Source organism: Rissa tridactyla, chromosome 1 (genome assembly GCF_028500815.1).
Source record: "Rissa tridactyla isolate bRisTri1 chromosome 1, bRisTri1.patW.cur.20221130, whole genome shotgun sequence".
Lineage (NCBI taxonomy): Eukaryota > Metazoa > Chordata > Aves > Charadriiformes > Laridae > Rissa > Rissa tridactyla.
The window spans coordinates 149,907,659-149,928,690 of NC_071466.1; the positions used below are offsets into that span (position 1 = coordinate 149,907,659).

Sequence of the window (21,032 nt, forward strand, 5' to 3'; positions counted from 1 at the left end):
CAGGACAGGGACACCTGTCGGGTCCTGCAAGAACTGCTTCTGGTCTCCCAGTGAGGCCAGGATGGCTGAAGGGTTGGGTGAACAGCTCAGGCCCCAGTATGCCACTGTCATCCTCTGTTTCCACAGTCCTCATGCTACAGGCTACCAAAATCCTTTGACCGCTCCAAACCTCTACAAGCAGTAGAAAACAGCATCCATAGAGACTCCCTCCATCACTGCCACAAAACTGATTTTTTTATTATTATTATTATGAAAATACATTTTTGTTTAATCCCTCACAGTCAGAATAGCAACATTTAAATTTATGAGTTAGTGCTGGTCAAGGGACGCAAATATTCAGGGGGTATCTTTATCTTGCCTCTCACCAGAAACGATTTATAGTTTGATCTGACTGGCTACTTTGACATAGCTCCTTTAACCGTAACATCTTTCCATTCCTGCAGTAGCAGAGATTTAGCATTTCGGGATGAGTACATATGTTGGATAAGAACATAATCCCCAGCTCTGGGCACAGGAGTTCACGGTAAGAGGATGGCACTGCATACAAATTGAAAGCACCGAGATGCAGAAGAGAAAAATACACTAAACCCTAATATGCATATTGTGAAGGCCTTCTGGCATCAGAAGAACTCATCAGTTATTTAATTTGACATCTTTAGAAACAGAGGGACAAAAAAAAAAAAAAAAAGAGAGAAAGAGAGAAAAAAAATGGATATGATGGATAAATGGATACTTGCAGAGAAAGAATACTCCCATATGCAAAGAGGGAAAGAGATAAATGAGACTAGAGCATTTCAGCAGAGAAAAATTCCAGAGCTCCCATTTTACGGCCATTTCTGACAGCACAATGATGGATTTATCAGGGGGCAGAAAGGGAAATTCCCCTTCCCCTCTATTAGCCTTTTTAACGTTGCACGTGCATTCCTGGGTGCAGGATGCAGACACATCCCTGCCATCCATCTGCTTCCCTTCATTCAGATGCAGGCTCATCTCCTCGTGCAAAAAGACTTCTTGTTATCGTTGCAAAAAATTCACAGTGGGCACCAGTCATCTGTCACATAGTACTGTAGGAATAAAGGATAGCATTTCTGGACAAAAACATAAAGGATCAATCCCAGACGTCATCTGACACCACTAGACTTTGAACTTGTAAAAGACACAAAGAAACAACACGCTGTGGAAAACCAGAGCCTATCTGAAACTCCTGCACCCACACGACATGCAACTGTCAGCCCATCCCCGTTTTAATAATCTATAAGCCTTCCAAATTATTAATATCACCTGAAATTGTGCGTTTAAATTGCACTGCAGGCAAGGGGCCCTGTGGCAGAGCCGTTTCAGTCTGCAGCCCCCTTCCCACGTGCCCTGCTGGGCTCAGCAGCGTGGGAAGCAGACCCCAAGGCCTCCCCCCTCACATCACCCTCCCTGCGCAGTGGGCGCCCGAGAGTTTGAAGAGAGCTGAGATTAGAGAACCGAACTTTCTGAACCCACAGTCTGAGCACAGCCGATCCGCCCTAAGCCATGCATGACACCTCAAAAAAATCCCTTCTATCCGTTTCTTTTATGCCAAATATAAAGAGGTGCAGAGGTTTTTCCTTTTATTCTATAAACTCGGCTTGTTGTGTGTAAGCTCTGTTCTCCAGGATATCTTCACACCCTCTGCTGACACCTTTCACTTCACAAGCGGTAAGCACATTCCGCAGAATAGTTTTTCTTTCTTCCTAAAATAAATGAAATCTGGCATTGTAGGGTCTTCAGGGAAAAAACCATCATTTTGCTTCTCTAGCAGATGACATTATGAGATTTTTTTTTTTGAACTGTAAAATATGCTTTTGTGTTATTTATCGGAAGATCTGACTTCTTAAACTGTAAGTGGAAGGCTTTTTTATGGTGAAATTGTTTGGAAATCAGGATTTGTGGAACAGAGCTGGAAGAAGTAAGGGCCATAGAACAACAACCATCTTAGCAACTTTTTAAATTTGGGGGAAGGTTTTCTTGTGGGTTTTTTTGTTTGGTTTGGGGTGGCGTATTTTTTATTATTCTGTATCCTGTAGTTTGAAAAAGGAAATCTGTATTCTAGCATGGTCAAGTAAACATCTGAGAGTATGAGCTAACATAATTTCAAGGCAAAAATCTGAGAAAAAAACTAATGAATCCCCAAATTCATCCTCCCCTCCAACATTATAAATCTTTAGCAATAAAATGCCAGTATGGTGCGGAATCAAGCAGCAGAAGCTGTAATCACAGCCCAAAGTAACTGCTCCTTTGGAGCTCATTAAGTGTATCGAGCCCCTGTAATCTTCTATTGATTTTCGGAGCAGTGGTTCAGGTATCAATACAAAAAAGCACAAGGGAAATTTCCAGAAAGGATTTCACGTATTCCCGTGAGCTATGCGTTTTTTCACCTTGATTTTTACAAGTTTCTCTAACTGGATGTAGCAATGACGGATTCCTCTGCGCCAGCACTAAGCCAACCAGGGCAGAGGCCAGCCCTGCCCCATCAGCCTTTAATTCACGTTGCTCGCAAGTACCCCAGCGGTGAAGCTTTAATGGTTTCCTGCACGCTTAAGACCTAGGCTTGTAAAATATATGAAGACACGGTTCTGCTCCCAGAAGTGTAAGTCAGAAGACGGGGGTGGGGAGGAAAAAAGAAAAAAAAAAAAAAAAAGAAATCTCAATCAAAAAGCCTTCTTGAGAAACGTGAACCTGTGAAATGAATGTGCAGCGATGGCAGATACCTGCCTGACTCTGCAGAAAGTTTAAGTGATAATTAAGGCACATTCTAACAACGGCAGCTCTAAGAATCTTATCCTTGATGTTATATTTAAAGCTCAAGCTCCAAGGAGCTGGTGAATGCAAGAAAAACAGCAGACTTCAGCAAAAAGCTTGTGACTGTAACCCAGAGTTCTAAATTCTACAAAGAAAGATAACCTAAAATTATTTTTTTTAAATGAATTTAGGGGAAAAAAACCAACACCAAACCAGTCAGGTTAATAAGAGAGTTTCATGTCTTTTTGAGTCCCAATTCATGATTTTTAAAAAGGTTTAATTGACTGCCATTCCTTTCCTGCAGGGCCCTCAGAGGTAGTCCAGAGAGATGGTGGAATCTCCATCCTCACAGATACTGAAAACTCACAGAGACGCCGCCCTGAGCCCCCGACCTACTTGGCCCTGCTTTGAGCCGAGGCTCAGACCAGATGGTCTCCAGGCGTCCCTTCCAGCCTAAATTACTCTGTGACACTAAACAGTTACACGCTTCCCTGTATCCTCAGATGCGCGCAGAGTCCCTGCTTTACACTACAGCGTTTGCCATTTTGTTGACAACCAGGGGACAATTCTGAATCTCCAGCTTTCTCCACTGGCCTGTTGCAGTCTCTTTCCCCCCTCTTTCCCCACGTGCCGCAATTGTGCGGTGTGCCCTGTACACCCTCCCAGCTGTGTGGTGGAGCAAAGAGTATCATCACTGCTGCCAGCCTAAAGCCAGCTAGAAGGACAAATGAGAAAATACCCATGATAGTCCAAAAACCGGGCAGCAAAACATCAAGCTGTCCTGTGATATCCAACCAGACCGCATCCAGCTTATCACACAGTTGTGACTTTCGCCTCCCCGTTTTTGAGGGGAACCATTCCCTGCTTTTGACTTGCAGCCTTTTCGCTGCATCTACAGGCAGTCCAGCGGGGCAGCCCTTGGCTTTCCTCGCTCTAGAGAAGATAGCGTGCTGTGAGCCCAGTTCTGCTGTACTGTTGAACCTCAACTCAAAAAGTTATTGCACTGGGAACAGGAAAATCTGACCGTTTCTTTCTAAGCACCATATGAGACCCATATAGCTTACAGGACAGTAGACAGGCAGAGATGGAAAACTACTAGCTTAGAGAACCAAATCATATTATTCTGACCATTTCAATGGCAAGATTGATTCTTCCAGTTAAAAGTAATGCTAATTCAGGTATCCACTAGCTTTCATATGCTTTAATCATAAAACTAGAGCTCATCATAAGGGCAACAAATCCCAACCTCCAGAAAAATGAAAGAAAAAAAAAATTTGAGATAAAAATAAAAATACCCCGATCAGCAGGTCAGTTGCCCCTACAGTACATATTGACAAAGAACAGTTGATCCTACACAACCATTGCAAGATACCATTAATAAAAGCCAATCCCCAAACAGGCCACGTCTTTATTAAAGGTCAGCTACAGAAAGAAAAGGGAGGTAGAAATAACTGTGTATGTAACTGGAAGAGAAGAAGCCTGCAAGATATGCTCTGGCACATTCCAAAATGCTTCTGCTTCTTTTCCCTTTTATCTCCTAACCTCATAATGTTCACAAACATATTTTAATTGTGTATGAAATAACGTCACCTGCAACTATTCCAGTCATGCCAGTCCTTCTGGCTCTGCTCCAAGACGAATGCTCATTCACCATATAACAGACATTTCAGAATTTGTTTTCTCCACCTGGACACTTACTGATATCCCGACTTGCTGCTATCCATCACCTGGCGTAGTAATGCCTACCAGGAAAAATGGGTACCTGAAAGCTGGGCTATTATGCCACCGCATAAAAACCCCTCTGTCCCAGCATCAAGCATGACATCTGCCATAGCCAAGTGGCCTCCGGCATGTTGCTTTGCAAAAAGGCTCCTGCAAAGTTCAGGTCATTGATGACAAAACTATTAAAAGGAAAAGCTAAATATCTTCTGTAGTCAAAGGACCAAAACCCACCTTTTTTTTTTTTTTTTTTTTTGCTTGCTGCTATTGTTAGCTTCTTTTGACCATTCACCCCTCTAATTCTCAAGTTTTAACCCAACCATGTCCACGCAGAAACAGACAGAGCTCAGTTAATCTCCACAATGGCTCTGTATGTACATCTAAGAATGCATCCAGTTTTCTCTCCTCCATAGAAGGAATTCAGATGATTTGACCCCACCATGAGTTCCTCCAAGCAAGAGCAGCTCTGTTACTCAGTATGTAACTTGGACTCATTGCCAGCTTTTAATTTGGCTGTGCATTTGCCCCTTTAGAGAAAAATTATTTTCCAGACACCTATCTTAAATTACTTTTCAAACTCTGGTTCCTTTCTGCATTTCAGATAAGCATGTGAATGTATTTTGAACTGGTATTTCCATTTGTTTGATCTGATATGGAAGTCTACTGTTCTGTTAACTGGAAGCGTGTAAGTGAAAGAGGCTAGGAAATAACGGCTCTATTTAGATTGCACCTGAGCAGAGCAGGATAAGAGTTTATGTTCTGAAATTCAAAGGCCCCAGATCGTCATTGGGTTTTGGTATCACTTTTGACTCAGCTAGCCTATTAAAGGGACAGGGACCGGCTGTACTGTTCAGGTCCGTATACGAGTGTGTATCTGGTATTGATGCAGAATTTGGTTCCCATCCATCCAGGTACCTGTGTTAATGCTGCCATGCCAGAAAAAGTGGCTGTAGGCTGAAACATACATAAATCCGAACTCTTATTTAAACAGTTCCTGAATTATGCAGAGGAAGAGAAAGAGGAGACTGATGGTTCTGCCTGGAGAAAACCACCCTATTTTTTGACAAGTCCTAGTTACAGAACTTAAGTTTCCTGCAAAGAAGCTTCTCTTGTAAGAACAGAAGCATTCAAGTGTGCTCCTATTACACGAGCTCCAGCAGCGGATTACAATACACCAATTCTTGACAATATAGCTACTCCCTAAGCAAGAAGGTTGCTCAAAATTTATCTGATGGGGAGTTTCTTTAAGCTATCAGAATCTCAGATTCCAAAAAATCAGAACCATCCTGTGGTCTCTGGTTTGCGCTACCGACACTGCAGCGAGCCCAAGGTCACCGGCACATCAGGGTTGGCTCTGTGCTGCACGTCAAACTTCACAGCATCACCCGGCTGAGATCGCAGGTCTCTTCCCGCTACAGCTTGATTCAAAGCCCATTTAAAGCAACATAAAGACATCCATTGACTTCGTTTGGACTTTGGACCCGTTCCCAGAAGCACAGTAGACTCTCTGATAGCTCCCAGCAACCTAAGAATTAGAGGCAACCCGTCAGTTCTGGTTCCAGCTAACAGAGGTCGATGTTGCACATAAACAACAGGTGAGATGACAAAATTATTATCTGTGTTCGTGGAGTGCCTCCGTTTCAGTCAAATGCCGATGACATCGTATGGTATCACCGTTCTGGAGCTCTCATGTTTTCCCAAAATGCTGCCGAGGAAACCCAACGGGGTTTCAGAGCCTATGGAGTCTTGAGTTAATTTTAAAAAAAAAAGATATAAAAATAAAAAAGCATTTTTGGTTTAACACATTATTTGGTAACCCACTGAGAAGTAATTTTATACCAGATATCGTTTTAAAATACGCTTAAGCATTCACTGCGTGTTCATTTATCTTTCAGAAAATGTCGTGATTTTTCTTGTTGTATTTAATAACTGCTAGTTAATGATGTAAAATCCCATCCCATCTGCTTATTCCTTCCCACAGCAAAATTAGAGGGCTTGATTCTACAGTTGTTACTCACAGAAGGAGAGGCATTGATTTAATGGACTTCCCTGAAAAGGGATTACAGTATAGGATCCTCTGATATTGATTTTGTGACATCATAATCTTTTCCTTAGAAGCAGACACTGATGACTCGAGATAATATCAGTGCAAGATTAGGCAGAGGCAGCCAAGTTAGAGAAAGAAAATTGTTAAAAAACAAACTTCCTAATTTACAGTAAGCAGGCTGCAATAACATATTAGCGATGTTCTCTGCTTTGAATAAAAGTTCTCTTAAAAAAAAGAAACACATATCTGAGTGATGTTTCTCTCTTTCATCTCTTGCCCTGCTTACAGTTACTTTCATGAAACTATTGTGAGCTAGAGCATTTTTTTGTAGGTTAATGGGTTCTCTTTGAAGGGATTAAAGTCACATTGATTATTAATTATTTTTTGATGTTTTAAACCGATGTAAATGTCCAGAAGCCCTGACGAGCAACATCCTGTAGAAATCAATACCGAATAAAAACAAAAGCAGCAAACAACAACAACAAAAAAAGCCCCTCTGCTCAGCTCCTGGGGGGAGCAATTGTGATTTATTTCTTTTTAGAAGGTATACCACCCTTGGAGAATACCAGCAACTGGCATATATGATAATCATTTCTCATTTATCTAGAGCATCCTTATTTTGATGTGTCTATCTTTCAGACTTGAGGCAGAGTCTGCAGATACTTTGCATACAGAACAAAGCTAGGCACAGCAGTGATAAGCAAATAATAAATAAATTAATTTCATTGCTGTTGGAAAACGTTCATTTTTTTTCTTAAATCTGCCTTGCAGTACTTTGGGAAAACACTAATTAGCATTCTTTCTGTGGATTTTTTTTTCCTCCAATTCTCTCTACTGTTCTTCACCAAATTTTAATAGGGTGTTTTTTGGGTTTTTTTGGGGTTTTTTTTTTCCCCTCACTTGAGTTTAAAATTCCTTTGCTGTTTGTAAGCAGAATGAGAACTAGACCCTTCCTTCTCCTTTGATAGGTCAATGAGAAGTAAAAGCTTTCCATGTTAAAATGACTTCCATACAAACAGTGAGGAAATGACCTGGAGAAGCTGTGGTGCAGATAACAGACACGTGCCAAAGAACGGACTACACAAAGGTAACAAGGCAATTGGGACAGTCCGTGGTCTGCTCTGGGGACTCCTCTCAGCCTTGAAGAAGAGCCCCTTCTTTTTTGATTCTAGGGATGTGTCAAGGAAATGATTGAAAGCTCTTAAATTTGAAGGAGTTGGTGATCTGATGGACAACTTAGTGGCTGGAACCTACTTCTCTTATCCCAAAGACTCGGCCTTTGCATTATATAGCCAGAAGTCAACATAACTAAATTGGGGACATATGGGTTTATAGCACACAAAGGAGCCACAGTTGTTCAAACCCTTCTGACATGACTGGAAGGCCCATGTCTCAACCTCCTAAAGAGGACTGAGGCCAAATCATTTCAAAATCACAGCTGTTAGATTGACAGTCAACATTATCTGTTTTCCCCTGAAGTACTTAAAAAGGAATTTAGGATTTTTACCCTCCAGTAGGTTCATATGTACCAAACAGCTACCTCGTGTTAAATCCCTGGCTGACATAGAATAGCACGGAGTTGTTGACTTATGTTACCTCCATTCGGCTCAATCCCTATGCTTAAATGTCCCACTTGAATTTTTCCATCCCCAACATTATGTTTTCTACCCATTCACAGTGCCTGTCCCACACATTCTTTTCTCACGTCCACGCTGCCATCTCAAGACCAGCATACTAAACGCTGAGTGTATTAATTCCCTTAAAAACATATCCCCTAATAGCTCTCCTCCTGTGTCACCAGCTTTCCCATCACCGATGCTTACTGTAAAGCATTTCTTCTCTAAATACATGCATAAAACAGAAGAGAAAATGCAAAGATAATCATAGCAATTTGAGCACAGCATACGCTACTTTTGCTCTGGTACAATGTGCTATCTTTATGGTGAGCCAGACATGATGCACATTGTTTTATTTCTGGAACGCCTTCATTTAAAAGCCACTGTAATTTCCTAGCATAAGAATGAAAGAGTTCCAGAAATGAAATGCATCATGTTGACTTACTGTAAAGGCAGCAGACTTCTTCCTTAAGAGTTGCTCCCTTCACTGGCTGTATTCATTCAAGAGTACACAGTGCTATGAAAAGCAAGGTAACCTTTCTCTTGCAAGCATCTCCCATTCCCTATTCATCTGTTACACACTGCGCACATGGCAGCTAGAATGTGTTGCCACATTTCTTTCATAAAGATTTTTTCTCTTTTCAAGTATACATTAGCGGAAACTTAATAAATAAAAAAAGTTATAATGGCTTTTGTGTGCAGAACATACTTAATAAGTCATTCCCAATTTTCTAAGTACAATCTTTCTGTGTAAAGATTTCAATTTGAAAACATTGTTAACATTTATCAAGGTTTGATTTTTTGTTCTTTACATTGCAACCAATTACATTTTGCTGCAAGAATTGAATCTTTAAAATCATGAGTAACAGAAGTGTAATCACTAATTTCCTAGGGGATAGGAGTGCTTAGGATGATAAAATTGATACATACTTCTCCAATGGAAAGGCAAACAATTCTAAAGAACACAAAACTTATATTAACTACGAGTCTTAAATTGCTTAGCAAAAGGTCCTATTTTGAAGCCTGTATTAATTTTGACACTTATCATCCTGACCCATATGCTTAAGTAAAAAAAAAAAAAAAAAAAAAAAAAGAGAGAGTCTCTTCTCCAGATCTGAGACTGTCTAGTAAAATGAGTCTCAAGATAGATATAGACAAGCCTTTGTTCAGTTTAACATTTATTCTGAAGTTCTGTAAGGTCATTTCATGATCTGCCTGGATTGCTCTGATTGCAGAGATTAGTGGGTTTCTCAAGTTCAGTCAGCACAATGTCTGTGAGCCCTTTAACGATTGCCACGAGATCACCACAGGTAAGTCTTTATTCAGCATCATCCCTGTCTTAACCTGAATAAGGGATCACCTTGAGTGCAGCTTCTGACTGAGATGATGCAACCTAAAAATTGCCTTATTGACCTTTTGCATTTTGAGTCCGGGGCTCATACCTCCTGCAGAGATGAAAGATCTTTTCTCAATGGTCCACTACCATTTCACCATAATGAAATCAGAAATTTGCCCAAGAGTAATAGCAGACCCTTATTCCACTGGCACAGAGGGTTTTGCAAACGCCTACTACGAGGTCTGTAAACATGAGGTGGCATCCAAGCATCCCCTTCATTAGCTTTGCCCTCTAGAATCACCCTAGCCTAGAAATAATCCATGAAAATAATGCAATGAGAAAGAATGTGACTTGTAGAAGGTTTAAGATAAGGACGGCCATCTGTAAGAAAGTTTTTTAAAAAGAAGAAAGTGGGTGCTTTGGCTGGAAGGATAGTCTCGGACTAATGGTAGGCAGCAAGGTTCAGACTGTTATAACTCAGTAGCTCCTTTGAGTCTGTTGCATCATGAGGAAATCTTACATTAGCTTTGCAAACGAAAATGAACTGCTAAGATACGGGGAGTTTATTTGATACTGGCAGGACAGAGTCATTGGGGTGGGGGGAGACAACCACAAACTTGTTTTCTCAGTAAGGGCTTCAGTCAGCATCTCTTAGAGAAGAGATGCTGAAAGGACTCTGTCCCAAAACTCTCACTGAATGTCCATTACTTTTCCATCCAGGAGGAAACAGTGGTGAAACACTGAGGCTCCCAGCTGTGAAATCAGCCTCTCTTAAAAAGCTTTCTCCCACCGAATGAGGCAGAGTCCTGACAGTATGTTTTTCGCTTCAGGTTATTAACATTAGATGCCGATATTCTTGGAAATTACACCATTAGAAACACATGTTCTTTGTTGGGTAAGGTTGTGCTGAGTAAAGTCCTACAGAACCTAAAAGTCTTTGAATGCCTTGGTCAAGGTAAACCTGAATTTAGACTTTACTATGACACCAAACTTTATAAATTGATGTAGTAGTGAACAAAAGTCTACGCTGCTAGACATGAAGAGTTGCCCTTGCTATGAAAAAGACAGAGTATTGCTGCTTTATCTACAGAGCATCCAAGACTCATATACAAATACCTCAGTATCCTGGAAATAAGAGATGCACTTTTTATTTGTAGACGATTTTCCTGAAGAGTGACGTCCTTTCTATTCAGTCTATACATGGAACTTCTGTGACAACCAGTATTCTGATTGTTTGGTCAGACCCTCTTGGAGGTGTAACAGGTTATAGATGATGTCCCAGCACCAGGTATGGCATGTTTAAGATGCTTTTGTCCCCTACTGAAGCTCTACCTTGTTCCACACAAATAATACAGCAAGGAAACATAAGAACAGCCAGGCGCGAGTTACTAACAACAAGGGACATCTGACAAATCAGTCACATAATCCAAGGTAGAACTTCCAACTGGGTGAAGCTCAGTGTAGACACGACTAAGGGAAGGTTGCTGGATTACAGTTAGAAAAGATGGAAAAGATAACATCAGTCACTGGAATCGGGGAACCTGTCTACTTCATCCTGTTCTTTACTTAGCTGAAGCACAGCTTTTCCTTTCAGCTGTGCTCAGCCATGCCTTTGCCACACCAAAATGAGACAATTACAAAGCAAGCTACCAAGGACTATGCATTCCAGCCATTCAGAGACTGAAAAGCCAGAGAACACAGACCCATTGCAAAATGGCAATATATTAAGAGATTCTTGCAGCAGAACGCTTGGAAGCTTTTCTCTGAAGCAAGACGCAACCCCGTTCCTCTCCAAAGTACTGTAAATCCATAATAATATCTAAGCTCACATACAGTGCCTCTCTTCTGCTAGTTTCTAAACTAGCCATCAAGTAAGAAAACCACTGAGAAAAGAGAATGGTAAAGGTCCGAGACCCCATTGCTGCATATCCAAGGAAGATTTTGGTACTGCCTTGGGGCCCAGAAAGCATTCACATTGCACTGAGAAATAAGAAACTAAGTATTACTTGCCCATAGGCAACAATATCAGGCACGTAATCATGCAGCGGGCAATAACCCGGTTTGATCTCCTTTTGTCACTGACCATATCAGCAACCTCAGACAACGTCAGGAGCTGGAACAAGTTGTCACTATTGCTTTAAACAATGAAATACGACAACTGGAAAGGAAGAGAAAATTTGCTTTGAGCAGTTTCATCACTGTGCAAAGTCTGCTGATGATTTTACAAATTGACAGATGGGCATCAAGGCCACATGAAGCAGATACAGCTTAGCAAGTGACATTTGGGCTGCTAATGCTGAACCAGCAAGCACAGAGATATCGGTTTTGCCCGTCTTCAGATTCATCAGTTCAATGCTTTCTCAATGAGATTAACTTCCAGGTGAAACATCAATTTAATAACTTGAGGCTGGATAATTTTAATATAGCTTCAACAAGTTGGCAGAACTAGACGGCACAAAACCAGGGAAATGCCTAGGGTTTTTTTCAATTATTTGTCACTGAAAAAAAAATATGTACACATTAAAGAAAACTCAGTGAATTTCAGGCTCAGGAAAACGTCCCTGTTCCAGTGAACTGAAACAAGCGCTGCTCTTGCTTCCCCAACTTCTTTCCCAAAACCACATTTACTTTGAGCATCCTTTGAAGTCTCAGTTCTCCTCTCATTATAGTGTCTGATAATAACGGACAAGATAACTAATTACAGTAGACATGCTCTCCAGCCAAAGTCATAATCCAGTCACACATGGCGTAAACTGATGCGCCTCTACCGTGAGCTACAGCTTTACTTTCTCTTAGACTACAAAATTCTGCTAATGCTCATCAGCTGCTTTGTCATAGCAGTCCTGGGTTTGTCTGAGTTTTATCTGGCTCTAAAGTGGTGGTTACTTTACAACAGAATGAAAACCTGAGGCTTTGGCTACCTTCAAACCTTTACCAAATTTTTTTTGAGATTTATTATTAATTTTACAAGTACAGTAGTTCAACAATTTAAACTATCTATTTCCTGTCTTGCTTTACCACAGTAATTTTTGTCACACTACTGCTGGTAAACACACCGCCAAAACACATTGATTTTATTTTTTTAGAAGTCAGGATTCAGAGTAATATGAACTCTGTGATTGTGGGATAAAACAGCTACTTAAAACTATATACACTTCTATATTAGGGAACAAACTAGAACAGAAATTAGCTGCAGTCCCGCAGCTTTCTGATGGGCCATAGCATCCAGTCTGACTTTCTTAAGAATAAAATAAATATTTTTTTTAAATTCGACAAATTCCAAGGAACAAGATTTTGCCTGTGTATTAGCATTTTATCTTGCCTGAATGTATGTTTCAGCAGTTATGAAAATGAGACAGCTGACAGTTGACTACTATATGTGAACAGATGCTGTGAAAGCTTCCCTTTAAATAGTTCTGTCAATGCAATGTCAATTTTAGAAGTGACACCACTGCTGTTCCAGGACATGATCCTGCAAACTCTTCCTCACACAGGGAGTCCTGCTGATTTCCATAGAACATTTACGTTTATAAGGCTCTTAAAGGTCAGGCCCTTAGTTGCGGAGCTCTCCTTAACAGTGACTGACAAATATACAATAAAGTTTTTAGCAGTGCTGAGCACTGTACTTTAGGGCAATGACGTTTTATAGTCAGTGGTATTCGCCCAGGCGGTACATACATTTTCTTTCAGAAGTTACATGAAGCATATTAAATACGCTTGAGAAACCATTAAAGGAGGGAAAGCGTAAAGATAAAAAAAAAAATGTCGTGTGAAACCGAGCTTTGCAGTATTAAGCCGAAGTTTGAAAAATTAATCTGCCAAGAAGACAGGCTGAGCCTCAACACAGCACGGTACTGAGCAGAAAAGCAGCATTAAATTCTGCCGCGATAAAACGGACACGATACACACACACCCCGCTTTGTTGGCTCCATTTTCGTAAAGGAGGGGGGACGGGAAATGGATGGAAGATACGAGCCGTTTAACGAGGAAACGCGTCGCGGCGGGGTGTGTTTCCCCGGAGCCCCCGCCGCAGCCGGGCGGCGGCCGGGGCGGGCGATGCTGAAGGACAGTGCGGCGCTCCCCGCCGGGCCATACACCCCCAAAACGCTCCGTTACCCCCTCTCTCAGCACCCCCGCTGGGAACCGGAGAACTTCGCAGGACGGGAGGAAGCGCCGCCGCAGCTCCCCCGGGTTGCCGGCACTTTCGGTGGGGGGATGCGGGAGAGCATCTCGCAGCGGGGCGCGGCGGAGCGGGCACAGCCGCACCCCCAGACCACCTTCTCTCCGCGCCCCCCCCCCCCACCCCCCGCCCTTCCCAAATCCACATGCAGATCCTGGGCGGCCGCCCGCGGGAGCACAAAGCGGGGAGAGCCGGGGCTGAGCCCCAGCCCCCGCCGCCCCGCGGGGGAGAGGCGGAGCGGGCGCAGCCACCTGCCTGCTCCCGGGCGCCGCGGTCCTGCCGGGAAGGCACACAAAGGCGGCGCGGAGGGGGCTCGGTGCCCAGGGGAGGTGGGGACCCGCACCCCTCCCCTTCCTCGGCACTTACCTTTAGCAACACAAAGAGCCAGAGGAGACAGGAGCGGGCCCCCGGGGCCCCCCGCCGGCGGCGGACGGGCATCGGGGGGGACGGCGGCCGCGACCCGCGGGGGCGAGCGGGCAGGGGGGGCTGCTTGTCCTCTGCCCCTCGCCTCCCTCCGCTTGGCTCCAAGCCGTGCCCGGCAATGGCGAATTGCGGCAGCATCAGGCGGCCGGCGGCGGCGGCGCCGACCTCCCCGCCGAGCGGCGCATCCTGCCGCCCCCCGCCCTTTTATTTGGGGTTTGCGGCGGGGGGGAGGAGGAGGAGGAGGAGAAGCAGCAGCAGGAGGAGGAAGGGGAGGCGGCGGCGGCGGGTGTCTCCCCTCCCAGGAGTTTGGGCGATCGCGCCGCTCGCTGCACGGCGAGGGATGGGGAGAGCCGCTCGCCGGCCCCGGGAGAGCCGTCTCCTCGGCGGGAGCGTCCCCGGAGAAAGGCGAGGGCTCGGAGGGAGCCGGTAGCCGCCGCCCTCGCTCCCCCCGCACCGCCCTACACCCCTCCCCCCCACCACCACCAGCATCTCCTCGCCGCGGGCAAGGCAAGCGAGGCGGCAGGCAAAAACACATCTTTCCCCTTCCCCGCAACATGCAGAACATTCCCTCCCCAATGTCATTTTTCCTGCCGCCCTCCCCCGCCGCGATCAGTGGACAGAAGGGGACAGAAATGCCGCGAACACCTGGGGGTGCCCGGCTGGCGGAGTAGAGAAAGAAAGGGGCCAGACCCTGCCCTGGGCAAGCCCAAGCCGGTAAGGGGCTTTAGGGCTCCTGCGGGACGGGGCTGCTCCTCGGTTGCGGGTCTGCTGGAGCTAAAGCTCCCGCGGCTGTAGCCGGTACCCAGGTACCGGCAGCAGGCAGTAAGGAAGTTTGGAAGATTTCCTTACGGCCCTTCTCAGGAGGCAGAAAAACAGCCTGCAAGAGGTGGAGAAGAATTCATCCTGTCCCACGAAGATAATCAGGCCCAGCGATTAGAGGGGCACCTGGAAAAACCTGAGGTCACATCCCCTGTTGTGTCTCCCCCTCCTCCTCCCCCCCTCCGCTCTGCAATCGTGCAAGTTGATCAGGGTCATCTCCAAACTTCAGGATAGGCAAGCTATTCATCTTTTCAAGGGTCTTGCTTAAGATGGTGTCCCCAAGGAAAAGAGGTGGGAGGGAAACAGACACAAAACAAAACCCAGACCACCTGTGCCCTGCCCCCTCCCATTCTCCCACTGATAAAAATAGTCTTGCCAAACCAAGAAGACTACATCAGAATCTGGTTTGTCACTGACCACTCTCTCACTCCCACCAATATAAATTAGGGTGCATCCTCGGTGCAGCTATTGGAGCTATAACCAATATCGATCCAAACAAAATAGGGTTGTAAGTGTAATAAGGCTGCGTCTGGGGCATTAAACTTCAGAGCAACTTTGGATCTAGGTATGGTTCCATTGCTTGTAGTAGTGGGCCACCACTTCGCTTTTCCTTAAAAAAAATAAAGTAGTGGCTGATAGGAGATCCAGGGTTTGTTTTCAAATTTTCTAAGTCGTTTGGGCAAGATGAACTCTATTACTTTCCTGTGTGAATGTCCTTTAAACTGATCAATTACAAAGTTGTTTTCTAACAGTGTTGCTAAATTAGACAATAATAAATCTGCATTTCAGAGCCTGGCCTGGCTTTTACATGGTGTATTTCTGATTTTCATATAATTTGGGCCTTCAGTCAACAAAAGCTTGATTTCAAAGTGGCCAAAGCCAGAGAGAGATGTGCTTATTTTGTGCTGAAATGGGCCCTTGAGCAGTGATTTGCCACACTTGATGGGGATTAATCCAAAAAATGAAGGAGAAATTCAGGTCCTGTGTAGATACTGGCTCACAGCCCAAATGTAGAGCTCCAGAAGGCGAATGCTATTCATATCTTCATTTATAAGAAGCTGGGGATAGAAAAGACCTAGTCAATGCTAGCAGTGAAGGACACAAGCCTCTCTTGGGTACCCATCACTCTATTGGTGTTTGGAGCATTATCTGAAATTGGTATGCAAGGGGTTAACCGTAGCTACATTTCCTTCAGTACACAGGTTTAGGATGAAGCGAGAGGTTATCTGAAAGACAGAACAGTGAATTTCTCTAGGAAATTAAGCTTGTCATCAGTACTTGGGAGCTGTGGATTGAATTTTAGGCTAGGAACTTGTTTGCTAAGTAAATTTAATTGTAATAGTCAATGATTTTTGGCATTAAGATTGTACTTTATGCAGTCTTTCATCTCCAATATTCCATTCATTTACAATATTTAGATGTTAAAATGATGATGGCATGAACAAGACTAAAGACACCTAAAAAGCAAAAAAAAAAATTGAATATAAAATTCTAGTAGCATTTTAGCCTCAGAACGACACTATCCGAGTCAGAGTTAAAGTGAACAAAAAAGTGAGAAGCATTTCAGGAATGAAACCTTCAGTAAAGGACTAAGATATTAAAACATTCTGGTCTGGCTGTTGCAGCAATGAAACATGCAGCCAAGAACGATCCATGAAAGAATGGCATCCTTTCTGAATTATGGGGATCTAGTGTTACTCAACCTTTTCAAGAAGTGGCAGTGCTTTGGAAGATTCCAATCTGCCAGTAGAACCAAATCCTTCAGAAAATGATAATTAAGTCTTTTTTTTTTTTTTTAATAATAATAGTAATTTAAAAAAGGTGTTTTCTAGCAACTATTCAGGACTGTGTTAGACACAGGCAGTAGAAGGTTCCTGCCAAGGAAAGCCTACACCCAAATTGCAAAAGAAGGTATAATGTAAGCAAAGCTCATGAGCAAAGATTGGCATACTGGAGAGGTTGGCTCCAGGTGTTTTCAACGGAAGAAACCTGGAAAGCCATACAAAGCATTTCTTAAGAATGCAAGAAGGTAGGATGCAAAGGAGGAGCAAAAGAAATTTCTTTTTTTCTGAATGGGAGGTGTGAAAAGGAAAATACAGACCGGAGGGGAGGAAAAAGAAAAAAAAAAAAAAAGAACTATGAAAACAAGGGCAACCTTATTTGTTTCTAGCATCTAAACAATAAAAACAGCGAGTCTATTAATAAACCAGCAAAGCTTTAAAAATAACAAGACAATGAATTATCTTCCATTTACTCATGGAAAAAGAAACAGGGCAATTTGTAAGCGTTAGCAAGTGGTCAGTTGATGAAAGATACTGATACAAGGGTAGTCCAGAAGCTCCAGAAGTCCTTCAAGCCCCTATCCAACAGTCAAAGGTACGCTGACAGCCAAAAGGCTTCCTAAGGACTCTGTAATGCACTACGCTCCAGGAGGAGAGGAAGTATTCAGCAGCACACCTCACAAATTAATCTGGAATTTGGTTGGCTTGAATGAAACATGCAAACATTTGAGAAAAATTTAAAAAACGAAAATCAGAAAAAACGAGTGCTCAACCAGGGAGCCCATCCTGGAGTCAAACATGGCTTTTTCCGAATCAGATACTGTGGTTTTGGCTATTTGACCCAAAACATCACACACACACACACACACACCCCGCCCCTTCCCCTTCCCATTCCAGAAATCTGAAAAACCTCTTCTTGGCACAGTACAAGCTGAAACATATTCCCAGTTACTAAGGCGGCCCTACAGCAAGGACTAAGCAAAAGCCCTGACCTTTGCATTTGTGTAGCTCCTGCAACACAAAGCAGGTAACCGAGTCCTTCACTCCACCAGCACATTCCCTTGACTCACATAAGACTGATGCTTGTGAATCCCCACCATCTTTTCCCAGAATTTACTGAAGGTCACATGTGGGATTATGGCATGGATATATGGCCCGAGCATGTGGCATTATGAGCATTTCTCATTTTTCCTCAGGAATTTGTTGTAAGCGTATACTTGGAAGGCATCCTAATTTTGCTTAGGCTATGATGTACGCTGGGCTGCAATGGCATCAGAGCAGGTTTAAGGGACTTTGGTTCTCCCTAAATCCACCTGGCAGAATTACGGTGAAGTGGAGAATTTGGAGCAGAAGGACCTGACAGCAAAATGCATAACAGGGTATTATGATACAGATGAAATTCCCAGAGTCCTGTCTCTGCTCACTAGATTTACTGTAAAATCTGGGGATGAATTATTTTGTGATGTGCAGTATGCAGGAACACGATAAAGATATTTCAAGGTATTATAGGACACACATCCCCAGAAGACAAAAATTGTTAAAAGAAAATCCTCTTGCATTTTAAGAGCACCACCTACAAGCAGGACTCCACATCAAACAGCCTTTGTCAAGAGCTTCTCAGGTAGCTCACCAACCGCTTGAAGGTTGTGCTAGTGACAGCACCTTCACTTTAATGACCTGATGAATGAAAGCAATTGTGGTTGCTTGTAATCGGTGATTTAATGAAGTAACACCCTAACCGAACCAGCATTTATTACCATATAACACCCTACGTTATTAGGGGAAAATAAAAAATTAAGATGTTTTGTGGTTTCAAACACTTGTAAGAGTGTTCCTGCTTGTAACTTACATGGACTTAATCCCAGGCTTACAGTAAATTCTCCCCTTGCCCCTGAAAACCCCGAAGCAACATGCAGACGCATCTCTCAAGTGTGGCTGGCCTAGAGGGAAAAAGCTGTAAATTACCATTTATTCTTAGCTGCAGTATAAGCCCAGATTTATATGAAGCTTTACAGGCCTCAGCAAGTCTGGATAAATATGGCATGAAATGAGGTTTATAGAAAAAAAAAAAAAAGACACCCAAAAAAACCTCAACCACATAACTCTGGAAGCAGAAGAACTCCTAGTCCATGAAGTTTTTGAAGCACAGCTGTTTTTCGGTGACAAATGTTTTTACGAAAATAGCGTGGATCCTTCTTAAATATATTCTCACCTAAAGTCTGTTCATTTCAATGACAGGAATGGATAAAACAATAACAAAAACAAGTGCAAAGGGTGGCTTGAATAATGTGCACAGGTTGCCACTTATGCGTTCAAGTGCAAATTTATTTTAGCTTTCTGTTTGATAAGTACAGGCCCTGTGACTTTTAAAAGTATGTCCCACTGTCCTCCTAACAAACAAGTTGACAGGTTTTGGGTTTGTTTTTTTTTTTTTTTTTTTTTTTTTTTTTTAAGATTTGTCTTTTCATAACTAGGATGATTGACACACTTCAGATGTACAATCTGTCCAGCTTCCAGGTGCATATTAGTCTTTCAAGGCAAGAGAAGCGGTGAACTGTGCCACAAAAGGTCATTTCCCTTGAAAAAAAAAGTCAGAAATCTGTCTTTAGCATTGAATGCCTTCCTCATAAATAAGTCTATGAAAGATTTTGTCTGATATTTTTTTAACACTGTGCAGTGTTCACTGAAATAATGTATGGAGAGGCAATGGGTTGGCTTTGGGGTTGGTTTTGTTGGGTTTTTGTTGTTGGTTGGTTGTGGGTGGTTTTCTTTTTTTCCAGAATGCAAGCAGTAAACATACTGATAAAGGCCTATGAGATTATTTAACATTTAAACAGTATATGCAACTTTTCTTTATCTGTCCTAGGGACTCTTGAGAAACACAGCAAGTTCTGTGAACGGAGCTTTACATCAAGAAAAATATTCATATGTGTTTGCCTTCCTTATGACCTATTAAATATTTGATCAGCCCTGCCTGTTATCAGGAACCATCTCTTTTATTCGTATAGCTCTCCATCAAGTCTCCGCAGATATAGTTGATTAAAAAAAAAAACGCCATGGTTTCTGATTGTGCTTATTTTGTATTGTAGCCTGGATGTTTCCTTCCAGATGCAAGCTGGCTTCTCCATTTTTGTTGAGGATCTGAGCAGGTCAAAGGCACACTCACGCTGGAGAAAGAGGGAGGTTGGGAATTTCTTACTGTCCTTAGCACCTTCCCCAGCCATATAAGATGATGGGGGGGGGGGGGAAATAAAATCAAGCGATCTTTTCTGCTTAAGATGGCTACATCTTTCTAGGGGTAATCCTCAGTAATTCAAATTTACTTTACATTGCAGAACCATCTAGATCCTCCATCCCCGCAAAAAAAAAAAAAAAAAAAAAAAGAAAGGAAAAACATCCAGAAGAAAGACTGGGTTCCAGCTCGTCCTAGTCAGCCACCAACTTTAGTACCTTTCACCTCTAAAACGTACTGACTTCCTCTGACCCTCGGAGGGGTTGATTCACCCTATTGATTCACAGAAATCTGAGTCATACTTACAGGAAACACTTCTCTCCCCAGAAATTTACAATAGCAGCTCCAATTTTGCACAGATAACATCTTTCTTTTCCTTCCCTGGCATCTACGCTAAAATCTTTTTCTCTGTCTTTGTGGTATGGGGTAACCATATCCCAGTACAAATGTGCATGCCTTAAATCGGTGTCTTTTCACTCACATTTCCCAAACGGCCTCGATGAGCAGCCTTTTTGCATTAGTGATATTTCTTTCCTACGCAAAGGTTGCAATATTAGCTTCAGTGTACTACTTCCCAACCACAGATATTGAAGACATTTTTCAAAGGAAGAACAGCTGTCCCCCCAGCTCTTCAGGCAAGGGAAATATATAGCTCATATGCTCTACAGTGTCAGAAGGCTGTGAACCAAGAAGGTCTTGGTGAGGCCGCATCTGGAGTTCTGAGTCCAGTTCTGGGCTCCCCACTTCAAGAAGGACAGCAAACTGCTGGAGAGGGTGCAGCAGAGAGCTACCAAGATGATTAGGGGACTGGAACACCTCTCTTATGAAGAAAGGCTGAGGGATTTGGGTCTCTTCAGTCTGGAAAAAAGACGGCTGAGGGCGGATCTTATCAACGCTTACAAATACTTAAAGGGTAGCTGTCAGGAGGATGGGACCAGGCTCTTTTCAGTGGTGCCCAGCAACAGGACAAGAGGTAATGGGCACAAACCTGAATTTAGGAAGTTCCACCTAAACATGAGGAGGAACTTCTTTCCTTTGAGGGTGGCAGAGCACTGGAACAGGCTGCCCAGAGAGGTGGTGGAGTCTCCGTCTCTGAAGACATTCAAAACC

General features: G+C 43.1%; 1 protein-coding gene across 1 annotated transcript in view; it reads right to left on the minus strand.

Annotated features, from left to right (window-relative positions):
• The window catches only part of PTPRO (protein tyrosine phosphatase receptor type O), a 155,865-nt gene extending 141,637 nt beyond the window's left edge, over positions 1 to 14,228 (minus strand). Inside the window, 3 exon segments of the mRNA XM_054188417.1 lie at positions 14,034 to 14,086; positions 14,089 to 14,128; positions 14,130 to 14,228. Coding sequence (XP_054044392.1) covers positions 14,034 to 14,086; positions 14,089 to 14,128; positions 14,130 to 14,228 — 192 coding nt within the window.
• Between the last annotated feature and the right edge of the window lie 6,804 nt (positions 14,229 to 21,032).